The sequence below is a fragment of the Zeus faber genome (assembly GCF_960531495.2).
Source record: "Zeus faber genome assembly, chromosome: 7".
In the NCBI taxonomy this organism is placed as follows: domain Eukaryota; kingdom Metazoa; phylum Chordata; class Actinopteri; order Zeiformes; family Zeidae; genus Zeus; species Zeus faber.
In genome coordinates, this window is record NC_137203.1 from 735,001 (window position 1) to 743,830 (window position 8,830).

General features: G+C 51.5%; 1 protein-coding gene across 2 annotated transcripts in view; it reads right to left on the reverse strand.

The window, feature by feature from the left end:
- grin1b (glutamate receptor, ionotropic, N-methyl D-aspartate 1b) overlaps positions 1-8,830 on the reverse strand; it is a gene marked incomplete at both ends in the record, with an annotated part of 45,971 nt that extends 37,141 nt beyond the window's left edge. For both annotated transcript variants that reach the window (XM_080004128.1, XM_080004127.1), the window contains 2 exons: positions 3,269-3,403; positions 8,579-8,830. In XM_080004128.1, coding sequence (XP_079860254.1) covers positions 3,269-3,403; positions 8,579-8,830 — 387 coding nt within the window. The remainder of the gene's footprint in view (positions 1-3,268; positions 3,404-8,578) is intronic.

An 8,830-nucleotide genomic window follows, 5' to 3' on the forward strand; every position in this document is an offset into this window, starting at 1 on the left:
GCAAACATCTTCTGCAAAGACCTCCTTCTCTGTTGGCTTGTGGAATTGTCGATCTGCAGTTAACAAGGCAGACTTCATTTCTGGTCATGCCAACCACCTCTCCTTAGAGCTCCTTGCTCTCACTGAGACATGGATTAAACCGGAAGATAGCGCAACCCTGGCTGCACTCTCCACTAACTACTCATTCTCCCACACATCCAGACCATCTGGCCGTGGTGGTGGGACTGGCCTACTTATTTCCAACACATGGAAATTTAATCCACTGCTGCCTTTAAACCACTTTGTCTCCTTTGAATATCACGCCGTCTTGGTGACTGCTCCGGTGAAAGCCTATGTGGTCGTCATCTACCGTCCACCAGGACAACTAGGTGACTTCCTACATGAGCTTGACACCCTGCTGTCATCAATCCCTGAGCATGAGTGTCCCATGATCGTCCTCGGAGACATGAACATCCACTTGGACAGTGCGAGCTCGGCTGACTTCCTGTCTTTGGTTCGCTCGTTCGACCTAAGACAGGTCCCGACTCCACCGACTCACAAGGCTGGCAAAGAGCTTGATCTCATTCTTGCTCGGAGCTGTACCACGGACAACCTATGGGTCACTCCTCTTCATCTCTCTGACCACTTCTTCATCCACTTCAATGTCCAGCTACCAAAACAACCCCCCACCTCCCCACCCATGGTTACTATCTGCAGCAATCTCCGCAACTTGTCTCCCACCCACTTCTCCTCTGTGCTCTCCTCTTCTCTTCCACCCCACGGCACTTTCTCCTCTCTGCAGGTAAATGATGCCACTGACTCTCTCTGCTCCACCTTGAGCTCATGTCTGGATATCCTGTGTCCACTATCCACCAGACCTGCTCCATCAACCCAGTCGCACCCTTGGCTGACCGACACCCTCCGGACAACGCGCACTGACCTCAGAGCAGCCGAGAGGAAATGGCACAAATCCAAAACAATTGAGGATCTTGCAAGCTACCAGACACTGCAGTCCTCCTTCTCTTCCAGCATCACTGCTGCCAAGAAGGCCTTCTTCAACGATAGGATCAACGGTGCCACAGACACACGTAAGTTATTCGCCACCTTCAAGTCTCTGCTTAACCCTCCACCACCTCCCCCAGCTACTAACCTCACTGCTGACTGCCTTGCCTCCTTTTTTACAAACAAAGTGGCAGCCATCAGCAGCCAATTCACTAAACAACTTACTCACAACCTGTCTCCTCCAGCCCTGGGCTCATCGTTCCCTGGTTTCACCCCCCTCGCTGAAAGTGAGGTATCTAAACTACTAACATGTAGCCGTCCTACTACCTGTCCGCTAGATCCGATCCCATCTAACCTCCTTCAAGCCATATCACCGACTATCACCCCGGCAATCACACATGTGATTAATTCTTCCCTAACTTCCGGCACTTTCCCTTCCGCTTTCAAAGCGGCTCGGGTCGCACCACTGCTCAAAAAACCCTCACTCGATCCCAATCAAGTAGAAAACTATCGGCCGGTCTCTCTCCTCCCATTCCTTTCCAAAACCTTAGAGAGGGCGGTCTCTAGACAGGTTACAGAGTACCTGTCAAGAAACAACCTTCTTGATACACTTCAATCTGGCTTCAAAAGTGGTCACTCCACCGAAACAGCCCTGTTGTCTGTGACAGAGGCCTTAAAAACTGCTAGAGCTGCTGCCAAATCCTCGGTTCTCATTCTGCTAGACTTATCAGCTGCTTTTGACACTGTCAATCACAGCATACTCCTGTCCATACTGTCAAGTGTGGGCATAACGGGCAGTGCACTTTCCTGATTCGAATCTTACCTCACTGGGCGCTCGTTCAGTGTGACATGGCGAGGCCAGCTGTCTGTGCCTCACAACCTCACCACAGGGGTGCCCCAAGGCTCTGTGCTGGGACCCCTCCTCTTTGCCATATACACCACCTCACTGGGCCCCATCATCCGCTCACATGGCTTTTCATATTACTGCTATGCGGATGATACTCAACTCTATCTGTCCTTCCCGCCCGACGACCCTACTGTCTCGACGCGGATCTCGGATTGTCTCACTGACATATCCACATGGATGAAGGATTATCATCTTCAACTAAATCTGGCGAAAACGGAACTGCTGGTCTTCCCGGCCAAACAAGGTATTTATCACAACATTGATATTAAAATCGACTCTCTATCTCTTGTTCCTACCAAGGCTGCAAGGAATCTTGGTGTCATTATTGATGACCAACTGACATTCTCGGACCATGTTGCCGCCGTCTCCCGGTCCTGCCGCTTCGCACTACTCGACATCCGAAAAGTCAGGCCGTACCTGAGCCAATATGCCACTCAACTGCTGGTACAAACCTTGGTGATGTCCCGTCTCGACTACTGCAACGCCCTCTTAACAGGCTTGAGGCCTGTGCGGTGAAGCCACTACAGATGATACAGAATGCGGCGGCGCGATTGGTGTTCAACCAGCCAAAGAGGGCACATGTCACTCCACTGCTCATCGAGCTCCACTGGTTACCTGTAGCCGCCCGCATCAAGTTCAAGTCTCTGATGCTGGCCTACAGGGTGATTGCTGGGAATGCTCCCGCCTACTTAAATGCTCTTGTAAGAGCACATGTTGCCCCCCGGATGCTGCGCTCGTCAAATGAGCGTCGCCTGGCTCTGCCGGCCATACAACCACGGCAATCCAGGCTATTCTCATTTGTAGTTCCACGTTGGTGGAACGAGCTGCCAAAAATGACCAGAGCAGGGAGCTCCCTCTCTGTCTTTAAGAAGCACCTGAAGACCCAGCTCTTCAGTGAGTACCTCCTGTCCTAACCTACAATTACTTAGCACCACCTTGCAGTATTTATTGTTACACGAATGTTGTTGTTACACTATTCTCTGTCGCAATGTAGCTTGAATGTTATTCTCCTTTGTAAGTCGCTTTGGATAAAAGCGTCTGATAAATGACTAAATGTAATGTAATGTTAACAGGTGATTTATCAGGTGGGTTATCAGGTGAGTGAGCAGGTAAGTAAGCAGGTTAGTTATCAGGTCAGTTAACAGGTTAGTTAGCAGTTAGTTAGCATGTTAGTAAGCATGTTAGTTAGCAGTTGGTTAGCATGTTAGGTAGCAGTTAGTTAGAGGGTTTGTTAGCAGTTAGTTAGCAGGCTGGTTAGCAGGTTAGTTAACAGGCGAGTTATCAGGTGGGTTATCAGGTGACTGAGCAGGTTAGTTAACAGGTTAGTCTGCAGTTAGTTAGCAGGTCAGTTAGCAGATTAGTTAGCAGTTAGCGCTGCACCTTGTCAGAGTAGATGGACATGCGGGTGGTCAGGCCCACCACGGGGATCCGGTAGAAGCCGGCGGTGTAGGAGACGGGTGTGGGGGTGAGGTGGTCGTTGGACTGGGGCGGGTGGCTCACCAGGATGGCGTACACCTGCACAGAACGACAACAAACACATCAACAACAAACACATCAACAACAACAAACACATCAACAACAAACACATCAACAACAAACACAACAACAACAAACACCACATCAACAACAAACACACAACACAAACACCACAACAACAAACACTACAACAACAAACACATCAACAACAAACACAACAACAAACACAACAATAACAAACACTGCATCAACAACAAACACATCAGCAACAAACACATCAACCACAAACACGACAACAACAAACACAACAACAACAAACACGACAACAACAAACACATCAACAACAAACACAACAACAACAAACACAAAAACGAACACATCAAAGACAAACACAACAACAAAAACCACAGCAACAACAACAAACACATCAACAACAACAAACACAACAACAACAACAAACACAACAACAACAAATACAACAACAAACACAACAACAACAAACACAACAACAACAAACACAACAACAACAAACATAACAACAAACACATCAACAACAACAAACACGAGTCAATGAATAGATACTTTTAGTCTGGTCGCATCAAAACATGTGACAGACAGACAGGCAGGCAGACAGGCAGACAGACAGACAGACAGACAGACAGACAGATGGACAGACAGACAGACCAGGAGAGACAGACAGACCAGGAGAGACAGCAGCAATACTACATCTGACCATCACAAGGTACACACACACACACACTCCATTATGTGTGTGTGCAAGTGTTCAAACAAGTCTATGTGCATCATTACCACTGAGTCTATGATCTAGCAGCACTGAGCAGGGTGAGAGACAGACAGGGAGCGAGAGACAGGGAGAGAGACAGGGAGAGAGAGAGAGAGAGAGACAGGGAGAGAGAGACAGGGAGAGAGAGAGAGGGGGGAGAGACAGGGAGAGAGAGAGAGAGATAGAGAGACAGGGAGAGAGACAGGGAGAGAGAGAGAGAGAGAGACAGGGGGAGAGAGATAGAGTGACAGGGAGAGAGACAGGGAGAGAGACAGGGGGAGAGAGAGACAGGGAGAGAGAGAGAGAGAGTGAGGGAGAGAGAGAGAGAGACAGACAGAGAGACAGAGAGACAGGGGGAGAGACAGGGGGAGAGAGAGGGAGTGAGACAGGGGGAAAGAGAGACAGGGAGAGAGACGGGGAGAGAGACAGGGATAGAGACAGGGAGAGAGAGAGAGAGAGAGATAGAGAGACAGCGAGAGAGACAGCAAGAGAGACAGGGAGAGAGACAGGGGGAGAGAGATAGAGAGACAGGGAGAGAGACAGGGAGAGAGACAGGGAGAGAGACAGGGGGAGAGAGAGACAGGGAGAGAGAAAGAGAGAGTGAGAGAGAGAGAGAGAGACAGACAGAGAGACAGAGAGACAGGGGGAGAGAGAGGGAGTGAGACAGGGGGAAAGAGAGATAGGGAGAGAGACAGGGAGAGAGACAGGGAGACAGGGAGAGAGAGAAACAGGGACAGGGGGAGAGAGAGACAGGGAGATAGAGAGACAGGGGGAGAGAGAAACAGGGAGAGAGAGAGAGAGGGAGAGAGGGTTCGACAGGTAGAGGGGTTAGACAGGCAGATGGGTTCAACAGGTAGAGGGGTTAGACAGGTAGAGGGGTTAGACAGGCAGATGGGTTCGACAGGTAGAGGGGTTAGACAGGCAGATGGGTTCGACAGGTAGAGGGGTTAGACAGGCAGAGGGGTTAGACAGGTAGAGGGGTTAGACAGGTAGAGGGGTTAGACAGGCAGATGGGTTCGACAGGTAGAGGGGTTAGACAGGTAGAGGGGTTAGACAGGCAGATGGGTTCGACAGGTAGAGGGGTTAGACAGGTAGAGGGGTTAGACAGGTAGAGGGGTTAGACAGGTAGAGGGGTTCGACAGGTAGAGGGGTTAGACAGGCAGATGGGTTCGACAGGTAGAGGGGTTAGACAGGTAGAGGGGTTAGACAGGTAGAGGGGTTCGACAGGTAGAGGGTTAGACAGGTAGAGGGGTTCGACAGGTAGAGGGTTAGACAGGTAGAGGGTTAGACAGGTAGAGGGGTTCGACAGGTAGAGGGGTTAGACAGGTAGAGGGGTTAGACAGGTAGAGGGTTAGACAGGTAGAGGGTTAGACAGGTAGAGGGTTAGGTTGTTAACCTCCATCGTTCTCTTTGATGTTCTGGCTCCTGACAACAAAGAAACCAGCGGCCATGTTAGCACCTCCTCCCAACTGACACATGCACCTCCTACTGGTTCCTCCTTCTGGTTCCTCCTTCTAACTCCCTGGTTCCTCCTTCTGGTTCCTCCTTCTAACTCCCTGGTTCCTCTTCTGGTTCCTCCTTCTAACTCCCTGGTTCCTCCTACTGGTTCCTCCTTCTAACTCCCTGGTTCCTCCTTCTGGTTCCTCCTTCTAACTCCCTGGTTCCTCCTTCTGGTTCCTCCTTCTAACTCCCTGGTTCCTCCTTCTGGTTCCTCCTTCTAACTCCCTGGTTCCTCCTTCTGGTTCCTCCTTCTAACTCCCTGGTTCCTCCTTCTGGTTCCTCCTTCTAACTCCCTGGTGCCTCCTTCTGGTTCCTCCTTCTAACTCCCTGGTTCCTCCTTCTAACTCCCTGGTTCCTCCTTCTGGTTCCTCCTTCTAACTCCCTGGTTCCTCCTTCTGGTTCCTCCTTCTAACTCCCTGGTTCCTCCTACTGGTTCCTCCTTCTAACTCCCTGGTTCCTCCTTCTGGTTCCTCCTTCTAACTCCCTGGTTCCTCCTTCTGGTTCCTCCTTCTAACTCCCCGGTTCCTCCTTCTGGTTCCTCCTTCTAACTCCCTGGTTCCTCCTTCTGGTTCCTCCTTCTAACTCCCCGGTTCCTCCTTCTAACTCACCGGTTCCTCCTTCTAACTCCCCGGTTCCTCCTTCTAACTCCCTGGTTCCTCCTTCTAACTCCCCGGTTCCTCCTTCTAACTCCCTGGTTCCTCCTTCTAACTCACTGGTTCCTCCTTCTAACTCCCTGGTTTCTCCTTCTAACTCCCTGGTTTCTCCTTCTAACTCCCTGGTTCCTCCTTCTGGTTCCTCCTTCTAACTCCCCGGTTCCTCCTTCTAACTCACCGGTTCCTCCTTCTAACTCCCCGGTTCCTCCTTCTAACTCCCTGGTTCCTCCTTCTAACTCCCCGGTTCCTCCTTCTAACTCCCTGGTTCCTCCTTCTAACTCACTGGTTCCTCCTTCTAACTCCCTGGTTTCTCCTTCTAACTCCCTGGTTTCTCCTTCTAACTCCCTGGTTCCTCCTTCTTCCTCCCTGATTCCTCCTTCTAACTCCCCGTTTTCTCCCTCTAACTACCCGGTTCCTCCTTCTAACTCCCCGGTTCCTCCTTCTAACTCCCCAGTTCCTCCTTCTAACTCACCGTTTTCTCCTTCTAACTCCCCGGTTCCTCCTTCTAACTCCCTGGTTCCTCCCTCTAACTCACCGGTTTCTCCTTCTAAGTCCCTGGTTCCTCCTTCTTCCTCCCTGATTCCTCCTTCTAACTCCCTGGTTCCTCCTTCTAACTCACCGTTTTCTCCTTCTAACTACCCGGTTCCTCCTTCTAACTCCCCGGTTCCTCCTTCTAACTCCCCGGTTCCTCCTTCTAACTCCCCGGTTCCTCCTTCTAACTCACTGGTTTCTCCTTCTAACTCCCTGGTTCCTCCTTCTGGTTCCTCCTTCTAACTCCCTGGTTCCTCCTTCTGGTTCCTCCTTCTAACTCCCCGGTTCCTCCTTCTAACTCACCGGTTCCTCCTTCTAACTCACCGGTTCCTCCTTCTAACTCCCCGGTTCCTCCTTCTAACTCCCTGGTTCCTCCTTCTAACTCCCTGGTTCCTCCTTCTAACTCACCGTTTTCTCCTTCTAACTCACCGGTTCCTCCTTCTAACTCCCTGATTCCCCCTTCTAACTCCCCGGTTCCTCCTTCTAACTCCCTGGTTCCTCCTTCTAACTTACCGGTTCCTCCTTTTAACTCCCCGGTTTCTCCTTCTAACTCCCTGGTTCCTCCTTCTAACTCACTGTTTTCTCCTTCTAACTCCCCGGTTCCTCCTTCTAACTCCCCGGTTCCTCCTTCTAACTCCCCGGTTCCTCCTTCTAACTCCCTGGTTCCTCCCTCTAACTCACCGGTTTCTCCTTCTAACTCCCTGGTTCCTCCTTCTTCCTCCCTGATTCCTCCTTCTAACTCCCTGGTTCCTCCTTCTAACTCACCGTTTTCTCCTTCTAACTACCCGGTTCCTCCTTCTAACTCCCCGGTTCCTCCTTCTAACTCCCCGGTTCCTCCTTCTAACTCCCTGGTTCCTCCCTCTAACTCAGCGGTTTCTCCTTCTAACTCCCTGGTTCCTCCTTCTAACTCCCCGGTTCCTCCTTCTAACTCCCTGGTTCCTCCTTCTAACTCACCGGTTCCTCCTTCTAACTCCCCGGTTCCTCCTTCTAACTACCCGGTTCCTCCTTCTAACTCCCCGGTTCCTCCTTCTAGCTCACCGGTTCCTCCTTCTAACTCCCCGATTCCCCCTTCTAACTCCCCGGTTCCTCCTTCTAACTCACCGGTTTCTCCTTCTAACTCCCTGGTTCCTCCTTCTAACTCACTGGTTTCTCCTTCTAACTCCCTGGTTCCTCCTTCTAACTCACTGGTTCCTCCTTCTAACTCCCTGGTTTCTCCTTCTAACTCCCTGGTTTCTCCTTCTAACTCCCTGGTTCCTCCTTCTGGTTCCTCCTTCTAACTCCCCGGTTCCTCCTTCTAACTCACCGGTTCCTCCTTCTAACTCACCGGTTCCTCCTTCTAACTCCCCGGTTCCTCCTTCTAACTCCCTGGTTCCTCCTTCTAACTCCCTGGTTCCTCCTTCTAACTCACCGTTTTCTCCTTCTAACTCCCCAATTCCCCCTTCTAACTCCCCGGTTCCTCCTTCTAACTCCCCGGTTCCTCCTTCTAACTCCCTGGTTTCTCCTTCTAACTCCCCGGTTCCTCCTTCTAACTCCCTGGTTCCTCCTTCTAACTCCCTGGTTTCTCCTTCTAACTCCCCGGTTCCTCCTTCTAACTCCCCAATTCCCCCTTCTAACTCCCCGGTTCCCCCTTCTAACTCCCCGGTTCCTCCTTCTAACTCCCTGGTTCCTCCTTCTATAGGGGGTGGAGAGGAAGGACAGTTCCTCCATCAACTTCCTCTACACTGCTGACGTCACGCACGCACGCACCTGGTTGGAGATGAGGTCCTCGCACACCGACAGCGCCATCTGGATGGCGTTGGCCTTGTGCGTGACGGAGATGGCGTTCATCTTGAAGCGGTCCCTCCCGTACAGGGCGTTGGCCTGGCTCACCGCGTCCTTGAACACCTGCTCGTAGCGCTTCTGGCTCAGCACCGCGCCCACGTGCACCGTGCGCGGCTCGCACCCGCCGCGCGCGCACGAGCACAGCACGAGCACGGCCAGGACGAATAGGAAGCGCAT